The sequence below is a fragment of the Lemur catta genome, chromosome 20 (genome assembly GCF_020740605.2).
Source record: "Lemur catta isolate mLemCat1 chromosome 20, mLemCat1.pri, whole genome shotgun sequence".
NCBI lineage: Eukaryota > Metazoa > Chordata > Mammalia > Primates > Lemuridae > Lemur > Lemur catta.
The window spans coordinates 23,329,374-23,348,969 of NC_059147.1; the positions used below are offsets into that span (position 1 = coordinate 23,329,374).

The 19,596-nt window shown below is 54.3% G+C and overlaps 3 protein-coding genes and 1 non-coding gene across 12 annotated transcripts in view; 1 reads left to right on the forward strand and 3 right to left on the reverse strand.

Annotated features, from left to right (window-relative positions):
* The window catches only part of LRRC36 (leucine rich repeat containing 36), a 29,506-nt gene extending 26,108 nt beyond the window's left edge, over positions 1–3,398 (forward strand). For both annotated transcript variants that reach the window (XM_045533495.1, XM_045533494.1), the window contains 2 exons: positions 1,980–2,094; positions 3,067–3,398. In XM_045533495.1, coding sequence (XP_045389451.1) covers positions 1,980–2,094; positions 3,067–3,292 — 341 coding nt within the window. In that variant the 3' untranslated portion in view covers positions 3,293–3,398. The remainder of the gene's footprint in view (positions 1–1,979; positions 2,095–3,066) is intronic.
* Positions 3,399–7,388: 3,990 nt separating this feature from the next.
* On the reverse strand, positions 7,389–11,229 carry TPPP3 (tubulin polymerization promoting protein family member 3). Of its 2 annotated transcripts, none has more exons than XM_045533504.1 (4): positions 11,080–11,229; positions 8,514–8,707; positions 8,050–8,203; positions 7,389–7,935 (listed from the first exon to the last, which is right to left on the reverse strand). In XM_045533504.1, the coding sequence occupies exons 2-4, from the start codon at positions 8,699–8,701 to the stop codon at positions 7,747–7,749; spliced, it is 531 nt and encodes a 176-aa protein (XP_045389460.1). In that variant the 5' UTR covers positions 8,702–8,707; positions 11,080–11,229; the 3' UTR covers positions 7,389–7,746. The 2 variants fall into 2 exon arrangements, with proteins under 2 accessions (XP_045389460.1, XP_045389461.1); XM_045533505.1 differs by lacking the exon at positions 11,080–11,229 and adding an exon at positions 10,673–11,018.
* Positions 8,273–8,429, reverse strand: LOC123625557. The gene has a single exon (XR_006730564.1). It is a non-coding gene; the product is annotated as a U1 spliceosomal RNA (small nuclear RNA).
* Positions 11,230–12,156: 927 nt separating the features above from the next.
* Positions 12,157–19,596, reverse strand: part of ZDHHC1 (zinc finger DHHC-type containing 1) — a 29,979-nt gene continuing 22,539 nt past the window's right edge. For 5 of the 7 annotated variants that reach the window (XM_045533498.1, XM_045533500.1, XM_045533497.1 and 2 more), the window contains 9 exons: positions 19,071–19,246; positions 17,154–17,255; positions 16,637–16,761; positions 16,384–16,542; positions 16,027–16,139; positions 13,260–13,342; positions 12,945–13,038; positions 12,742–12,820; positions 12,157–12,636 (listed from right to left, as the gene is read on the reverse strand). In XM_045533498.1, the coding sequence (XP_045389454.1) occupies positions 12,350–12,636; positions 12,742–12,820; positions 12,945–13,038; positions 13,260–13,342; positions 16,027–16,139; positions 16,384–16,542; positions 16,637–16,761; positions 17,154–17,255; positions 19,071–19,246 (1,218 nt within the window). In that variant the 3' untranslated portion in view covers positions 12,157–12,349. The remainder of the gene's footprint in view (positions 12,637–12,741; positions 12,821–12,944; positions 13,039–13,259; positions 13,343–16,026; positions 16,140–16,383; positions 16,543–16,636; positions 16,762–17,153; positions 17,256–19,070; positions 19,247–19,596) is intronic. The other 2 variants (XM_045533503.1, XM_045533501.1) reach the window with 1 other exon arrangement.

Below are 19,596 nucleotides of genomic sequence, written 5' to 3' on the forward strand. Positions count from 1 at the left end.
TTAAAAAATACTTTACATACAACAAGATGCATACATTTTAAGTTTGACCCCAGTCAAAATATAGAACATTTCTGTTACTCCAGAAAGTTCCCTCGTGCTCATGTGCAGTTGCCCTCACTCTCCACCCTGGGCAATCACAGACCTGATTTCTATATCCTAATGTTATTAATTTAATAGTATAAGCATTTCCTACCACATGAATATACCATATTTATCTATGTAGTCCTCTATATAGTTGTTTCTAATGTTTGCCATTATAAATAAAGCTGCCATTATTTATAATAATGGTTATATAAATATAATAAAATATATAGAATATAAGTAATTTTAAAGAATTTCCACATTCAAAAGAAAGACTTGAAGTGGAAGAAAAGGCCCTAGAATGAAAATGCTTCTCTGAGATTATCTTTCTTCCCTTTTGATGGAGCTGAGAGTCCTAATATTGATTCTATCATAACTAATGCTGCTACTAATGTCTATATAATAAATCTTTATGTACATTTCAGACTGTTTTCCTAGGAGACATTCCTAGAAGTAGAATTAGTGAGTCAAAGGATGTGGACATTTTTAAGGCTTTTGTTCCATAAATCACTCCCAAGGGAGTTGTTTCAATTTACACTCACATCAGCAGTGTACTTGAATGCCCTTTTCATTCTACCCTTGTCAACACTGGGTATTTTTTTTTAATTTTGCCATTGTGATAAGTGAAAAATAATATCCCATTTAAGTCTTGATTTGTGCAACTTTATTATCAGCATAGTTTAGGCCAGTACTTTAGATAAAGTTTGCCCTCAACAGACTAACTCAGCACCCCTAAGCAAATTACAGGCGTATGGATTTATATGGGGAACTTGATCTCGAATTTCTGATTTGGAAGCACTGATGTCCATTGTTAAGTCTCAGCACTATCTGATACTCACATGTCTGAATAATCAAGATATCAGTGTCTGCTTACCTGCTCTGAAAATAAAAGTAGGTGTTTGTCCAATAGATACTTGCTTTCAATCAGCCGTGAGGCCCAGTACAGTATTTTGGCTTACTGGTGTGAAAAATACAGGTGTTGCAGCCCTGTTTTACCACCTTCTAGAACCCTGTTACTCGAAATGTGATTCATACTAGCATCACCTGGGAGCTTGTTAAACAAGCTGTTGAGCCTCACCTCAAACCTACTGAATCAGAATCTATTTTTAGCAAGATCCCCAGGTGATTTGTAAGCATTTTAAAGTTTAAGAAGCATTATTCCAGAAGACTGACTTCCTTAAAAGAAGAGAGGAAGGAAGGAAGGAAGGAACAAACGAACGAAGGAAGGAGGGAGGGAGGGAGGGGAAGGGAAGGAAAGGGAAGGGAGGGAAAGAAAGAGGAAGGAAGGAAGGAAAGAAGGGAAAAGAAGGAAGGAAGGAAAGAAAAGAAAGAAAGAAAAGAAAAGAAAGGAAAGACTTAGGACCAGAGTTCCTGTGTTTTTACCTACTCTATTGCAGGCAGTGGTAGCATATTTGGGGATCTAGGTATGAGTGTTTGGCCACTAATTCAGTTTCTGCAAGTACTCCTTGAGTTATTACTATGTGCCTGACTCAGTTCTAGATGTTTTTACATATTACATAGGGAGTGAAGGAAATACATTCAGAGACTAAACTGGAGAACACAGAATACAGAGAGAGAGATCTAATATTTGCTGACTGCCTGTCTAAGTGAGGACAGGTGTCTCACTGTACTGTGGGGCAGGGTTATTAGCTCAAGTGAAAGTCAGAAAAATGAACTAATGTGCAATATTAAGTGATTGAATTTTAATTCTGATCTGTTGTCATACCCCATATTCTTGTCACTATATCTCCTTTCTCCAAGAAAGGGAATAGCAAATGGAATGTGGGGTTAGGTGCAGTGGGGCCCCCATTTCTCAAGATGTCATCTAAATACTTATGCTCTGCTCAAAGACTGGCAGCTGGGAATCCTGTTCACCCCGGCTAATGTACCCTTTGTAGATGATCTTCTACGAAAAAACCAACAGCTGACCATGCAAGTGGCTTGTCTGAACCAGGAGCTTGCCCAGCTGAAAAAGCTGGAGGAGACAGTTGCCCTTCTCCATGAAAGTCAAAGGTAGGAGAGGATCTTTCTAGCTGACTTCTGGAAGCAGATGTTTATTTCTTTATCTCCTTCATTTTGCTTAGAAAGTTAATATCTGTACATTCCTTTCTGTGCATAAACCTGTATCTGGCCAGTTAGCTCAAGGATCAAAGTACTGCTTTCCAGGACACCATGTAAAACACTTATATAGTCCCAAAGTCAAATCTACAAGATAAATTCAAAAAAATCTAACTTCTTTTCCTGTCTCCTCTATCCTTTCCTTCCCTTCCACTAGCCTTCTGTGGTGGATGTGGGTGTGTATTTGTATTCCCTTTTACTGTGTAAAAAGAAGCATAGTGTTTCTTTAACATTTTATCTTGAAAATCAGTTCATGGTATATAGAGTTAGTTGTCATTCCTTCTTATAGCTGCATAGTACTTCACTGTGTGGCTGTAACAGTTTATTAATCTTCTATTGATGGACATTTAGGATAACAGTACTTTGCTGTTAAATATAGTACTTTAATGAATAACATTGTGCATACATCATTTTTTTTGGCCAGTGTATGGATGGCTTTTAACATTAGATGGTAATCCAGAGTCCAAGAATATAGCCATGACTAGCACCATTAGTTCATTGCAGAGGCAGGATAGACTAACTAGAAGAAATAGAAGCTATGATTTTAGGGTAGAAACTGAAGGCCCGATCAGGTGCCAATGACCCAGGGCTTCCACTTATCATGAAAGTGCTTTGGAAAAAATAGAACCACCACTATATAAAATGTGAAATACATTATTGCTTCAGTCAATCTGGAACATAATCAAACAGAATTGTAATGAAGGAAATGTAGGTCTGCTTTAAAATAATCCACTCATAAATTGGACAATTCTTTCTATTTAAAGATGTTATTTCATTTTACATTTGTCTTTAGCAAACATTTCAGATCTGAATGGTATCTCCTTTGCTTTTATGATTTCATGACTGCCTTTTCCTTCTGTGCCTCAGATCCCTGGTGGTAACTAATGAGTATCTGCTGCAGCAGCTGAATAAAGAGCAAAAAGGTTATTCTGGGAAAGCGCTCCTGCCTCCTGAGAAGAGTCATCATTTGGGGAGCTCTTCGCCCTTTGGGAAAAGCACATTGTCTTCCTCCTCACCAGTGACACATGACACGGGTCAGTATCTAATACAGAGCGTCTCAGATGCTGTCCCAGAGCCTAGCTTGTGGAGCTAGCATGGCACACCTGCACTGCAGCTTCCCTCTCATCCATGGAGGCACTCAGTGCCAGCACCACTGGTATGATATCCACAAAGATTCAGAAAAAAACGTATTCTGATTATATTGTATTGGTCCTTCTTTTTATTTCTGTATTTATCTCCTCCTAGTAATTCATTCTTTCCTTCTGCCTACAGAAATAGTTGGCACTTAGTCTTAGACATTGTATCACATAGAAATCTTTGGCTGAAAATGTCGAAAATGAAAAAAACACTGGACATTTTCCCCAATGTCATTTGGAACTGTGTGGCAGAAGGCTAAAAAAGAACATCCATCAGGTATCTTTTGTGTTAGAAGAAAGTTTTAGAGAATCTACATTTATTGATTCATCAAGCATATTTTGAGTTTCCTTCTGCTATAGTGAAAAGGGTGTCTGCCCTGCAGTAGCCAACAGTTTAGTCAGGGAGAAAAGCAAAAACTCATATGATGGAACTCAAAGCTTGGAATTGGTACCAAATACGTCTAAACAAAAGCCTAAAGATGCCCCGGAGGGAGGGGGAGTCAGTAATGCCCGCTGTGGGAAATTGGAGAAGGCTTCAATGAAGACCTGATGAGTAGAATGGTAGCAGATAGAGGGGATGCAGAACCTCCCAGGCCAAGATGGAAGAGTCTGGAGCTCCCAGAGGGATCATGGGCCAGGGACAGAAGTGTGGGACATGGAAGAGGTGTGGTCCCAGAAAAATGTCCCCAGAGCAAGTGAACTTTCAGCTGAGACCTGGCAATGAACAGGAGGTTACCAGGCAAAGCATAGGGCCAAGGGCAAGAGCAATGGAGAGAAGCTGCAGAGAGAAGCAGTGTATGCAAAGGCCATGAAATGGGAAGGGACACGGTCTCTTCAGGGAACTGAGGGGCTGAGAGGGAAGCAGGAGTGAGGTTGCACGGCTCCTTGAAGATTTTACAGTGGGAGGGCAGAAGAGTGATAGATTTGTGTGAGAGGCTTTCTCTGTGAGAATAATGGATTGGCAGCAGTGCAGAGCTGAGGAGGACCAAAGAGGCACTGGACAGCCCAGAGAAGAAGCAGTGGCAGGCCAGACTAGGTACAGTTTCTGAGTATGTTAGCTTTGGGCTCAGCATCCGAGTTACATGTGAGCACCCTGTAGGTCTTTTAATCCTGATTGGGCATTTTAAAAATCAATGAGGAAAGATAATGCAAGTGGTTCTAGGTATGTTTCTGCTTCAGTGGTCTCCCAGGGAGCTAATGCTGCCAGAGAATGTGGAGGGGGTGAAGGACTGTCAACCTAATGCCACGTTGTACTTCATCTTCAGGGTCACATCAGAGAGAGGGGCAGGTGGAAAGATTAGACATTGATTTGTACCCTTGGCTCAGGTGCTGGGCAGGAACAGAGAGACATACTAATGAGACATGATGGTCACACATTTCTAAGTTATACCATAATCCACAGATCTCTGGATTTTATGTGGCTTCCCAAAAGGAGCCTGTACAGACAAGCCATAGTTTTTTGAGCTGCATGGCTCTGAGGGAGCTAGAGTGAGCTCGTGTTCTGGGAAATGTTAGCAAGAACAGCTTCCTTGTCACCCCTGCAGCTACTTTCCTGAGTCCATCTTTGTCCCACGGAGAGACCTCCAAGGACCCTATGCTTTGCTCAGGTAGGGGCACCTTGGCCAGTGATCTTGCAGCCTTGAGTTGTCACATTTCAGGGTCCCAGCCCAGTACACAGGCCAGCCTACTGGACAGACCATGGAGGAGCAGGAGAAATAATGCACTTCTTTCTACAACCACAGCCCTTTCTGCCTCCCCTATGAACATCTGATAATGTCAGCCCCAGAATCTGCTCAGGGCACCTTTAAGGAGGAACAAAGAGCCTGACCCAGACTGAGCCCACCTTCTACCCCATTTTCTAGGGACACTGAAAGTGGCTGGCCCTGCCCCAGGCCAGGCACCTCACTAGGGTTGCTGGCCACTCCTGGGGAAATTGTCCGTGTTTCTGATTTTCCTTGTGTGGCCCTTGGTCCAGAGGGCAGAGGAAGGGATTGTGATGTCAAGGAAAGGGCCACAGTTGTCATCCTGTGGGGCTAACTGGACTCACCATGGAGAGAGGAAGACCTCTGAAGCAAGCAGAAAACAAGAGGAGGAATTGTCCCAGCTGTGCGATAGAGGTGGTCTCTCTGTGTTTCCCAGGCTGGATTCAAACTCCTGGGCTCAAGGCATCCTCTTGCCTCAACCTCCTGATAGCTGGGGCTACCAGCAGGCACCACTGCACCCGATCCAGAGAGGGTTTTTAATGGCTCCATTGCACAGATCCTAACCTCTCTTCCTTGCCCAGCCTGGCTTTGCTAGCAAGTGTACCCAAAGCTTTTGACCATGAGGAGGCTGTCAGGGGAGGAGCAGTGATAACGGGCAGCAGTGACATTGCTGGGCAAGGGCTGCTACGTACCAGATTCTGCTAGAGCCATTTGGTCTTTAAAGGTCTTCCTGGCTCTGGGTGAGCTTTGATTTCCCTCAGGCTCCATAACAGCATTTCAGGAAGAAGGGGCTTTCCTGTCAACCAGTTTTCTCTGTGGGCTCCTCCAAGCCACACTGCCAGTCACGGGAATGGATGAGCTACCACTCCCTTCTGCACATTGGGTGGTACTCTCACCTGCAGTTTAATAGCTGGGAGCCTGGCCCAATTTAGAATACAGTTTAATTCGTTTCACTGTAGGATGTTTTAGTAAGTGAAAGCCAGAAGGATTTGGCTTTCACCTCCCTTATGTTCATTTAAGTAGAGCTTGCAATTCAAACAAATTCCCCAAGGCTAGAGGAATTGTTCCTCTTAATATTTGCTGGTAGAGAGGTAGAGCTCTCTCAAATGCTTCCCTGGCTAGTGCAAGGACATGTAGTGAGCCTAGTCAGGAGGAACACACAGCTGTCAGCTGTTAGGCAAGGCTCTGCCATGGCCAGGTGCTGGTCTGCTACTGCTAATTCCCACCTGACCTCTCCAGTGTCCCTGGCCCAGCCCACACTATTCCTCTATATCCCCATCCCCAAGTGGTTGGGCTCAAGGGATTTGGGGCCACCTGGGGCAGGAACGTCCCAGAGCTGACTGTGGGATGAGGGAGTAAACAATTGTGCTGCTTTGCCTTGTTATCTGGGTCAGGAAAGGTGTCTGTGAACATGTGCTTTTTAAGCCTTTTCTAGCACCCTTGGGAGCTGCCCTCTTCTGGGTAGGCAATAAGTCCCATCCAGCTCTCTTGTCACAGCAGAAAGGAAGGAGAGGTGGCCTCAAAGCCTTGGGTTTGGGAATAGCTCTGGCCTAACACAGAGCCTTAGTGAGGAGATAATCTGGAAATGCCTAAGAGTCCTCAGGACTAGAGGGGCCCCTGCTCTCCCCTCAGCCAGGCTGATGAACAGATGGGGGGAAATCAGCAAGAAAAGGCCCCTTCTCTATGGGACTGTTACTCCCCTGCCACAGGCTGGCATTGGGTGCCAGGCTGTCACTAGCCATCCAGCCCCAGTTTTGGAAATCAGTGTTGGGGCTTGCTGTGCTAGAAAGAGCCTGGCCTGGGAGGCAAGAGGCTTGGTTTGGCCTCTTGTCTGCAGAAGCCCCTCAACTCTCTGGGCCTCATTTCCTTGGCTATAAAATTAGGGAGCCAGACTATCTACTCTCTAAGGGTCTTCCTGGCCCTGAATTTTCTGATATTCTGAGCTAGAGCCCAAAATGACTTGGTAGCCCCCTGTTAGCAGACTTAGAGCTGAGCCTTGGCACCAGGGCCTCTGCCAAGGCTTGGCCCAGGCCAAGTCTGCTGTCTCATCCCTCCTGCTCTCAGGGGCCAAGTCTCCAGATGGAGGGACTAATTGCAGGAAAGCAAGCTGTGATGTTAGGACCCAGGGTCAGGGCCGAGTTGAAAGGCTTTGGATTTCCCCAAGGAGCATCCTTGGGCAGAATGGCTGTGCTAGTCAAGAGCTTGTGTGTCCATTTTTCTGGGCAGGGCTGCCAGTGGACGGGGGAGCGATCAGCAGGGTGAGGCACACAATGGAGTAATCACACTGAGGGGATTCCTGGGGTGTGACTGTCATTACTACCCCCATCATCATATACCCAACCAGGCCATATTGGTACAAAAGGTGTCTTTATTGAGGTCTAGGTAAGAGTTAGGCACTTGGCCAGAGCAGCAGCTTAAATATGAGGCAAGCAGGCACGGGTTAGCCATGCCCGGGGCCAGGTTGGGGCGGTGAGGCTATAGGCACAGACTGTCCCCAGATGGACAGAAGTTGGGGTGGGAAGAAGAGGAGAAAGGGGACACAGAGCAGTCTGGGTCAGAGGCCTGGTGGGCTGGCCCTGTGGGTCTGGGCAGGAAGCTCTGGGTGGCAGGTCCAGCAGGGAGGGGACTGGGTTCTCTTGCTCCATGTGCCCCTCAGGCCCAGGCCTGAGCCTCTGGCAAGGGCAGCCTGGCTGGGGGCCTTCCCTGGCTCACTTCTTCACCTTGGCATCATAGGTGCCTGCATTCTTGTAGGCACTCACATAGCCGCTGTCATCCAGGATGTCCTGCCGTCCAGCAATGCCCTTGCCCTTGCCGCTCTCGTCGAAGCGCTCCTTGTGGGAACCGGTATACTTGCTGGTGTCAGTCAGCCGCTCCACAGCACCTCCTGTTTTCGCTTTCTGTTTGGATAGAGTTCCCCCAGGCTCACCTGGTGAGGGAGCCCATCCCTTCCCAACCACAGCCGACATACCCCCCTCAACCCAGTGGCCACTCAGGATCATCAGGGCACTTACAGTGACGCCCACGTTGGCTGGTTCCTTGCCTGCCACCAGCTGGCAGATGGCATCAAAGGCCTCCTCTTTGCTCTTCCCCTTGAATCGCTTGGTTGCCAGCTCTTCCAGGGCCTTCTTGAACTCCTCATAGTTGATGACCCGAGCAGACTTCCCCCTGCCAGGCATGTGGGCACCATGAGTGTTCCCTGTTCTTCGGTTCTTCGAGCACCACCCCCCCCCCACCCCGAGGAAGGCAAAAATACAGTCTCCAACCACCATAAATTGTGCAATCAAGTTTCTTTCCCACATTTGGGGAAATCGAAGAGGTCAGCACAGCTGGAATGCAATAGATAAACCTTGCCCTGGAAAAACTACCTTCATGATCATGGCATTTCTCTGCCCCCTTCTTGAGATCCTCCCTGGTTCCAGCCCCCCCATTCCCCACCTTCTGGGAACATGAAAAGCAGGGGCTGCCTGGGGCTCACTTGACTTTGGAGAAGACGATGTCGACATCAGTCCCTGTCACGGCCTTTCCATCAGCCACCTTGCAGTCCTTGCACAGCTTGGCCCAGTTCTTGCCATTCATCTCTTGCCCACTGGCCTTGGGGTCACCATGGATGGCAAACTTGCGGAAACTCTCCTCCAGGCCAGCTATGTCTGTGCTCGCTGCCATGCCACCCTGTAGGGACCCACCTTAGTCACCTCCAGGTCAAGCTGCCTCTCCCTCCCCCAGGCATAGAACATCCCTGCCTCTATCTCATAACCTGCAAGGTCTGAGGTGGCAGCAGTTCTGCTACAGACAGAGTTGGAGCTGGAGCTATCTGAGGAAAGGGGCCCACGCTCAGTGTTTCCTGGGCTCCAGAGCCCTAAGGAAGAGCCTGGAGAGGAAAGGTCCTGTCACTAATGCCAGCCCTGGCTCTGAGTAGGGTACAGCAGATGAAATCATGATGCCCACACCAGGCTGGGAACAGAGTGGCACTGTCCAGAAAGACTGTGAGGGCAGCAGCTGGGGCCATGGCTTTGTCTGGCCCTGGCACAAGGCCTGCTTGGGTGAAAGTGAGGGTGGCAGAGAGGGCCCCCTCCCTGGAAGCTCCACGCCAAGCTGGGTCAGGGCCAGGCCAGGCTGCTGGTTGGGCAGGTATTTAGTAAGGACAATGCCTCTGTAGTAAGAGCCAGTCCAGGCCTAAGAAGGGAGCCAGAGCATGGGCAGGGGTGCGTGCCCTAGGCAGGGGTGCAGCTGGCCCAGCCGGGCCTTGTTACTATTTGCTGTTAAACAAAAACATGAGGGGAGCGGGAGCTTGGGGCTGGCCTGGCCACAGTTTGTGAAGCCTGGAGACAGTTGCTAAGGGAGGGTGGTGCTGCTTAGAGAATGTTGCTAAGGGCAGGATGGTGTCAGGGCGGCTCAGGGAGAAGCTCCCAGTGCTGCTGGGCTGGGCTGGGCTGGGGAACAGGGGCCCACGGGTGGGGCACACCAGCACTCCCCGTGCCTGGGGCACAACCGTGGCTTCCTGGCCCCTTGCCACCCATTGGGGGCTGTAACCTCCCACTGCAGGGCATAGGAGGAGCAGGAGGTTGGGGGCTAGCCTGAGTGGGGGCTGTAGAGTTACCAGCCCCAAGAGACATGCTGGCAAGTGGGGCTGTGGCCTTGGCGCTGGGATCCTACACTGGAGCACACTTCCCCATGTCTATACCTCAGCTCTCCACTGAGGCCCCCGAGCCACACCCTGAGCATGGCCACACCAGTCCACATTCCCAGGGCCCATATGCACTCAGCCCCAGCCTTGCACACCCTGGGCCTTGTACTCCCGGCCACACCCTCAGCCCTGCCGCAGCCCTAGGGCTGAAGCCCTGACCACTCCTCCAGCGCCCCCCCCCCCCACATGCACTAACAGGCCTGCACTGAAAACCCCAACCATACCTTCATCCCTGCGCTAAAGTGCCCTCCCACAGCCCTCCACCATGGTCCCCTGCTCACACCTTCAGCCCTGCACTGAAACTCCCTCCACATAACACAGCCCTATATGTGGCCTCCCTGACCACACCCTCAGCCCTGCACTGCAGCCCCCTCTGTCCCCACACCTGCAACCCTTACCAAGACCCCTGGCCACAGCCTCAGCAACTTGCCCCTCCACATACCCACAGCCCTTTTTCAAGGCCCCCTGACCACACCCTCCTCACTGCTGCATCCACACACCCACAGCCTTCTGACCATTTAGCCCCGCACTGCAGCCGCTGTCAGTGTCCACACCCACACACAGCCACACACTGCCATTACCAGGCTCCCAGGTACTATGCTGAGATACCCCCAACCATACCCCCTCCTCCACTGCAGCCTTCTTCCCGCACTCTCAGTCTCAACAACCACCTTCTAGCTCTGCCTGTTATACTAGGATCTCCACTGACCACAGCCTGGGCCCTGCCTGGCTCCCCGCTCTTCCACTACCACTGGCCTTGACACCGAAAAATTCTTCCCCAGTCACCACACTCACCCATCTCTAAGCTACAGTTTCTAGGACTGTGAGCACCCATAGCTCCCATGTTACAGGGACCTCTGTGGGACCACAACCTCAGTTCATAGTGCACTCCCCTACGTGCAACCTCCCACCAGGGACAGGAAGACCCGATGGGACACAAAGACCCGCACTTGGTTCACCAAGGGTAATGAGCCTGGGTGCCACAGGATGCTTGTCGCAAGCAATTAGAAGTCCAGTGCTCGCTCAGTCTGTCGGAAGATGGATTGCTGGTAATCTCAGGGCTGGTCAGGTGGAGCCAGGCCTCAGGCCGCAGCCTCAGGGGTCTGTGGGCCATGGATGGAGTGGCCACGCCCTTGAGCTGGGGCCATCCGCCTCACGCTCCCGCTGGGACAGCTGGAGTCATCAATCAGCCGGACAAGGAGGTGGGGGCTGGGGGGTGGAATGCTTGGGGCCAGGGCAGGGCAGCTCAGCTGGTGCATTCGGGGTTGGGACTCCTTCCAGGCCGCACCTCCCACCCCCTTATCGTGCAGGATACTCATTAGGGTGGTCGGTGTCCTGGTCTCCTACGGGCTTCTACCTCGTGGCTGCTCCTGCAGGGCGCGTTCGGATGGACAGAAGGACACAAGAATGGACCGATGGACGCGGGAGACCAGGCGGCTCCGCAGCTCCGCTCCCTGCCGGCTCCCGGGCGGGACTGCAGCCCGGGCGGCTCCGCTGTATTATCCCCTGTTTTTCGGTCTCCATAGAGACGGTGAGTCCCACCCCCGAGGCTGTCTCGACGGGAGAGTGACCAAGGTCACGCTGGCCCCGCCCACCAGACCCCGCCCTCTCCGCGCCCCTCGGGGGCGGAGCTGCAGCGACAGCCTTACCCCACCCCTCCCCCGCAGCTCCGCGGTCTTAGCGGCGGGGAGGCCAGCCCTCTGCAATTCTGGACGTTCTCCGATGGCCCCCGACGGGAAAACAGCCCCCTATCCTGGGCTCTGTCCAAAGATCAAAGCGGGCCCCCAATCTCCAGGGGAGATCCAGCTTCCCTGAGCGCCAACCAGAGACCGGGAGCTGGAGAGGGGGGAATGGAGAGGGGGGATGGAGAGGGATGGGAAAATCCCTTTCCCCCGTGACAGGGGTCAACAGTTGGCTCAAGACCACAGCTATCCACTGAACGTGTGGCATCCCCAGGCCACAACTCCCGAGTTCTCCCGGTTAGGGTCCAGAGGCCGAAGCACTGGGGACAAAGGGGACAATGAGCGAATCAGGCATGCCCGGCCCTAGAATGCTGGTACTCCGAAGGCGATCCCGCCGCGGAGAAAAAACTCTTGGACCTCCGGGGTCGCCCCCTCCTTTCATTGCCACCTCTACTCGGCCTCGGCCTCGCAGCCTCTAATGCCGCTGCTGCCTCCGGAGCCCAAAGCCTCCTTTCCCTGAGTCTCTACGTGCAAAGCCTATCTTTAAGAAAAATGGCCTCTTCCAGGCAGCCTTCCAAGGCCTTTCCTAACCATGAACCCGGTACCTGAGAGCCTCGGGTCCTCCCCACCCTGTTATCTCCATATGACACCAACTGTACAAGGTCCCACCCACGCCCGCCCCCAGGCTGACTGGTAGTGGTCTGGCTCCCCAAGGGCCCATGGACCACGCCACTGAGAAAGTAAACACTAAGTCCGCAAAAGCATAAAAAAGTTTATTGGAGCATCTTGGCCAGTGGGGCGGGTATTGCTCAGTTGGGGACGGAGGCCGATCCCGCCGGCCGAAGGGGCCCCTAAAGTGCACTCGGTGCGGCGAGGGTGGGGTGTTGCATAGAGAGTCGGGCCGGCCGCTCCTCCTCGGCCTTCCTGCCTCTTGGCCCAGCTAAGCTAGGCGGGCCTCCCGGCCGCCCCGCAATCCCGCAATCCCGGCTCGCCGCTGCTCCGGCTCACGAAAACGGCGGGCGCACGCGCCTGCAGCGCCAGCCCGGGCTCCCGGCCCTTGCCCCCTGGAGCGGCCAGAGCGGCACTGCCCAGGCGCGTCTGCGCCACTGGAATCTCGTCCATGGACTCGGCTGACGCCGAGTGGTAGGCGCCAGCACGGCCAGCGGAGTGCACCGGGCTGGCGCCCTCGGAATCCGTCGACGGGCTGGAGCTGTGGCCGGGCCCCCCGGGCTCTGTGCACAGGAGGGCAACATGAGACCAGGGGCTGAGTCTCGGGGCTCTGCTTTTCCCTCCCTCGGAGTTCCCGGAGCAAGACCCGGACAGGAAGGGGCGCTCACCCTGCAGCCTGGGCAGCGGGGACGCCTGGTCCAAGGTCTCAGCTCTTGGAACCTTATACACGCGCAGCTTTCTCTTTTTCTGCAGAGACATAGGGGAAACTGAGGCCCCCACATCGCCAAAGAAGCAGCAGTGTGTGGCAGAACAGAGGCTTCTTTTCCACCCCCCTCCAACTAGACCGGGGGCCCAGCACAGTCCCTTCTACCTGGGGTCGGATCTCAGGAGGCAGGGCGACAGTGTCTGGGGAGGAGGGCAGTGGAGGCTCCCCTTGGCCACTGGTAGCAAGAAGCTGGGAGGGTCTGAGGGGAAAGCAGGAGGGTCGGCCTCAGTGCTGCTTGGCAAACCCTCCCGTCTGGAGGTTGCCACAAGAGCCTCCCTCCCTAACAGAGGAGAGGGGCTTTCATCTATCCAAGGCCAGGCTGGGCTGGACCCAGACCCCATGCCTTGGTCTTGACCTACTCCTTTTCTCCCACCTAAGATGGGCTGCCATGCTAATGGGAGATGCCCAGGTCCAACTCACTTGGCATTCACTGCCGCTGGCCTGGTCTGGCCGGGGGGCTCTGGGCGCACATGGCTGAAGGTCCGCATGTAGAACTCTGTCTCCTGGGGAAGGTGGGGGTCAGGGAGGCTGGGAGACCAGGTGTAGATCCAGGGCCTCCTGAGTCATGAGGTCACCCAGTCCTGAACACAACCCACCCTCACTGGCCTCTGTGGGACAGTGCAGACTTTAACCAAGCAGTCTAGGGCTGTCCTCCTAGTCCCCAGCTGTGCTGGGAAAACCCTCTGCAGTGTGAGGCTTAAAACGCCCATTTCTGGACCTTACCCCATCCCCAGGTCCTCACTTCATCTAGTAAAACTCCACCTCCTCCAGGAAGGCTCCAGCCCCATGAGTCTATACACCCAGTCTAGAAGTGTTCAGCCAAGAGAGTGGTGGGGAAGCTCAGGGATGCCCTCTCCTGCTCCTGGCCCCTCTGAGGGCTCCAGCCTCTGAGTCGGTTTTTTCCCTGAGAGCCAAGGCAGCAGTTCACAGTCGAGACTGCGCCTGAATCCTAGGCACGCTCTCCTCACCTTCACAGAGTGCCAGCCACAATCCTGGCGGCTGAGAAGGCGGGGGTGGAGTGTGGGGGAGTACGGTCTCCCTTGCCCATATGCCCCCACCCCAAAAGGAAAGGCAGTGGGTGGTGGAATGAATTCCAATCCAGGACCAGGCTTATGGGTGAACTGTGACTTTCTTAATCACTGATCCTTACAGCAACCCTCGGGGTGGCAGATGAGACCCCAGAAAGTGAAGGGCCTTGAGGCCAGGAGGTCCCAGGAGCAGCCTAGGCCTGCATTGTAGCACGCTGGACGCACCCCAGCCCCACCCGAGAAGGCTGCAGGTGAGGAAACAAAAGCCCAGGCAGAGCCAGCCTGGGAAGGGCGAAGGGCGTGGTGTGGGATGCGGGTGGGGCAGAGCCTGGAGCGGGGAGCACCCGGACAGCTGTCACCAGCTCCAGCAGCAGTTTCTATGGAGACTGAGGCGTCCTGACTAATGCAGAGACGACACTGTAACAGCAAACGCTGTCTCTAAAACAAGCCTATGTTTGGGGGCAACGGCTCCAGAGAGGGGCCCCTCCCGAATTCCTGCTTGGGTTGGGGGTGGGGCGGCTGCCCGCAGGGGCCCTGGCAGATCTGGGGGACAGAGCCCAGTCACCCCTGCCCAAACTCTGCCCAGGCTGACCCTTTGGGGAGGGATGTGGGATGCTGGCCTGAGCAGGGGAGGCCAGGGTCAGGGGTCTCAGGCCAATCACAAGGACTGGGACCTCAAGGTAACCCTGCCCCACATCTTATCCCTTCCCCAGTGTGGACTCAGCACCCCTCCAGGGCCCAGCAGCCTACCCTGGGGGCCCTGGGCTCTGGAGGGTGGGGCAGAGAACAGTAGAGGATGGTCCCAGAAGACTGAGGGGCCACAATAGCCAGGCCCTAGCCAGCTGGGGAAGTCTGAATGTCACCAGGCAGTCCTCACTCAGGCCCCCCTCCTCTCATCAGAGCTGTCCCTAGGATCCTTCCATGGAGACCTTCAAAAATGTGCACATTCCTGAATGGTGCAGGGGCACCTCTCAGCCTCAGCTCTCTCCTCTGTAAAAGGGGATAGGCGTACCACTCCTACCCCTGGTAGGCCTCCCTCACATCATTTGTAGGTGGACAGAACAGAAATTAAATATCCTTGCTGCTGCCACATTTGGCCCCAAGGACTAAGCAGAGCAGAGGCACAGAGCGCTGGAGTCTGGATATCCCAGGGCCAGCCCTGCCTCAGTGGGCGCCAGCTACGAATCTCCTGCCTGCTTCTCCTGCCTCAGTCCTCTCTGTGGTGATGTCCACTCCCCAGGATGGCTGCCACTGTGTTCACACAGGCCAGTGCCCAGCACCAGGGCAGGTACGCAGTGGTGTGGCAGAGGGGTCTCCACTAACAGCCCGCAAGCCCCAGGCCCAGGCCTGCCTAGTCTTGGCAGCCTGGCCCACTTGCAGGGTCCAGCCCTACTGATGAAAACAGAAGAGGCGGGTCCCAAGCTTTCCCCGAACCCGCCCACCAGCCTGTGTTTGTGTCCAGTTGCCATGAGGATTCAGGATCTAGGGCTCAGCCTTCCCAGTCCCTAGGGGCTCTGAGGACTGACCACCCCACCCCCAGCTGCTGACCTCGGGAAGCCACAGGGCGTGGGAATGGGGGTGGGCTGGTCAGCAGCTGGGCTGAGGGCTCCTGCTTCAGGGTGGATACACCTTAACTCTCCCAGACCTAGCTTCTATTTAACCTTTCTCGGCCTCAGTAAGCTCATCTGCAACATGGGTGTGGTAACAGTACCTGCCTTACAGGCTGTTCTAAGGATAAAACAGGGTAATGGGTATGAGGGCTCAAGGTCACAGATGAAAAGAACTGATGGCTCCATCCTGGCCGCTGTCCTAGTCCTGGCTGCAGTCCCAGTCACTAGTCCATCCTTCTCTCTTCTCCTGCAGCCCCAAGCTGCCTGCTTCCAGGCTCCCATGTTCCACACCCTCCAGCACGTGCTTGGAGCCTGGACGGGCGTGTACATGGGGTCGGGGAAATGCAGAGCTCCCTCTGGCTGTGCCCACACTTGAGCAAGCGGGCACGTGCTCAGTACAGACTTGGCCCCAGCTGCCCCCAGCACCCCTCCTCCAGTGGCAATTCCAGGCTGGCTTCCCATGCCCTGCCTCCTCACTGCTGCTCCCTGCACAGCCCCCACGCCCCAGCCCCATTTCCCACCCCTCAGCCCTCTGGGCCACCTCTATACCTGAATGGGCCGCATCTTGAGGGGGCATGACTCGAGCTCCCTGTGGGCCCCCTTTGCCTCCTGTGGTGGGCGGTGCTGCACGATGTACTCATAGGTGGTGAGCTTGTGCCACACTGGGGGGTGGGAGGGAGGAGAGGGCTCAGTGCAGTGGAGAGGGGACCCTGGGGGGAAGGAGAGCACCCAGCCCCAGGCTGAAGCCAGTGTCCCCAAATACACTAAGTCCTGGGGTGAGACCAGGCCATCATAGAGAGAGAGCAGTGGGAAGGGACATGGTTTCAAGGCTCTATAGCCCAGCTAGGTACCTCCCTGCAGCCTAGGGACCTCTATCCCCTGCAAGGCAGGGCTGGGGGCACTTACTGAGATAAATGTGGAAGCAGAGCAGGTGGCCGAGCAGGGCTGTGGAGAGCAGGCCCAGAAGGATCAGGAGGGCAGCCAGGGCCAGGATGGCAGGAGCCTGGGTCTCCACAGGGGCAGCAGGCAGGAACACGAACCACACATCTGTGTGATTCTTCAGGACTGCAAGGCACAGGCAGAGTGTGACCAGCCAGGGCTGTGACCAGTGACCAGAACAGGCCCAGGGTCAGAGGGTAGGAATGGAGCCCAAACTGACCTTCAAAGTGTCGGTTGGTGCGCAGCCTCATGGGGTTGACAAAGAACTCCACGAAGACATAAATGGCCACCAGCACCAGGAGCAGGACACCCAGTAAGGCGGATGCTACACTGTGTAGAAAGAGCCTGGGCCCAACCATGGGCAGCTGTCAGCCCCTGGGTGCTCCAGCTTGGTGAAGGCCAGGAGCTCAGAAAGGCTCATGGCTGGGAGGGGAGCTGGGCCTCTAGCTCACAGCCCCAACTCCTCAAAAGCCAAAGGCATGAGGCAAACTGAAGATGGGGGGGGCACCCAATCAGGTGCCCACATTTCTCTGGGCCAGCAAGGTGGAAGACCCCAAACCCACCCTCAGTCGTCCCAGCCAGCACCCCAAGAGCATCTGTCTCAGAGCAGCACCCCAGCGCACAGGTCCTCAAAGCACCCCAGACCGGCGCCGCTTTTCACCCGGGCTGCAAGAGCCCTGGACCCCGCCCTCAGGCACGTGACCGCAGGACCCCGTGCGGCCCGGCCTCGCTCTTACCGGTAGTTCCTCTCGCCCACGCAGTTGTTGAGCCACTTGCAGTGGTGGTCGAAGCCGCAAACGCACTTGTTGCAGGCGCTGCAATGCTTGGAGCGGGCGCTCCTGCGGGCGAGGGGCACAGCGCGGTCGGCGGGCGCTTCCGCCACACCAAGGAGCGCGTGCGCCACCTGCAGGCAATGCGGGGTGGGCCCCTGGAGGAAGCGGCGCTACTGTAGAGCTGGGGGACCCCGAGGAGGGGTGGGGGTGCACTGTGCTGTCCTGCTCTGGGACTGCACACCTAGGTGATGGTGGTATGAAACGGAAAAGGGGCTTACTTCCCAAGCAAGGACCCCTGCGACAAGCCAGAAGATGCAGGTGTGGGGCCAGGGAGCAAGAGAGCAAGGCTGCCAGGACCATGGCCTGCATTACTCTTCCTGACATCTCCATTTCTGGGTCCCTGTTTCCTTGCCATTCTATAGGAATTTTCGGGGCATTATTCCACAAAACATTCTGTGTGGGATAATCAACAAGGAGCCCCAGAAGAGGAGCAAGCTGCCATCTGGGTGGGCACTAAGGCAGCTCGCTGCAGGGGGCCAGCTGAGGGGCAGCCACACTAAAACGCAAGTGAGAATCTCCCAACTGGGGAAGGCCCAAGGAAGTGTGGAAGAGTGGGGCACGTCCCCCTCCCCAGAAAAGGACAGAGTCCTGCAATGGGCACCAACTGCCAGAGACAACACACTGACTGGCACCTAGAGAATGGCAGGATGGCCTCATGCCCAAGTCCTTAATGCCATAACACTGTGGGCTTTCTAATTCCTGAGGACAGACCCCCTTCCATAGGCTGCCTGGGTCTTCAGTTTGGAAGTGTGGCTCTGGTCTTGGACCACACCCCCGTCCCTGCTCTCCCACCTGAGGCTGGGGGACTGGGAAGCTCCAGAGGGTGGGGAGGGCCCCCACAGAGGGGGTTGGGACCAGCCAAGCGGGTAGGGGTGCTCCACATTCTGACTCCTCTCCTCAACAGCAATGTGACCTGGGGCAAGTCACTTGGCCTCTTTCGGCCTCAGATGTCTCATGAGTAAATGAGCAGATGGTGTCTGCTTAGGGGCCAGGGAGCCGGGCTGTGAATCTGGCTCTGGTGTCAGTAGCTGTGCGGGACTTCAGGCAGGCCTCTCAGCCTTTCTGAAGGCTGGGCTCTTCCTCGTCTGTGAAGTGGGAAGAAGCTGCCCTCCTTGCAGGAAGGCTGTGCACGGTGCTTAGCACACGGTAAGTACGTAAGCATTAACTCTCCTCCCCACCCCATGTGGGAATGCTTGTGAGAGATGGGGGATGTCGTTCGAAGAGTCAGTCCCTAGAAATGTTTGTGGCAGTGCCAAGTGTTTCCTATGTTACCTGTTGGAATGCTATTTCTCATCTTCTGTTTCTAATCACCCAATCACCTCCTTCTCCTCACCTTCTCAAGGATCCAATTATCTGCCACTCCAACAGATTCTTTGATTCTTTTTTTTTTTTTTAGACAGGGTTTTTCTGTTGCCTGGGCTAGACTGCAGTACCATCACCGCAGCCTCAAACTCCAGGGCTCAAGTGATTCTCCTGCTTCAGCCTCCTGAGTAGCTGGGATTACAGGTGCGTGCCACCATGTCAGGCTAATTTTTTTCTTTTTTTGGTAGAGATGAGGTCTCACTATGTTGCTCAGGCTGGTCTTGAACTCCTGGCCTCAAGTGATCCTCCTGGCTCAGCCTTACGAAGTGCTAGGATTACAGGCATGAGCCACTGGGTCCAGCCAAGATTCTTAACTGCATAAAACACTAGAGTTCTGAAGCATCAGGATAACTGTGAAGCTCTAGCATGCCTCTCTCTGCCCTGCATGCCCCTGCTGGCCATCCCCAGGCATACTCAGCACCCAAACATACCCACACCCACGCACTCGCATGCACTCACACATCCACATCGCACAAGTTGCAGTGCAGGTCTTCAATAACATGAGCATGTTGGCTGCGGTTGAAGATGGGTAGGGGACCCGCATAGCTCTTGTCCCGAACGTTGGCATCTGCTGGATCGATGGAGACGGCGGTCAGGTGCACCACGAGGTGGCCAGCAAAGATGGCACCCATGCACTGGCCCAGCAGGTTAAAGACTCACTTTACACTCTGCTGGCTGGGAACCACACCCCACTCCCTGTGGCCAGGGAACTTCCCCACCTCCATGCCAACTCCCCTTGAGCAGAGATTCTCTGCCTGTGCCACCTCCCACCTCCAGCCCCCCAGAGCCTCCTCATCAGACCTCTGCAGTGGACCCCTGTGTCCCCAAATGGAAGAGGAGATGGACCATCTGGTGACAGAGCCCACATCCAACATTGCCTGCTGCTGCCACCTAGGGGACCAAGCACAGGGCCCTGGCCTCACTGCTTCAGGCCCAGCACAGGCCCTGGCTGGTCTGACTGTAGGCCAGTTTCTGGCTTCAGATT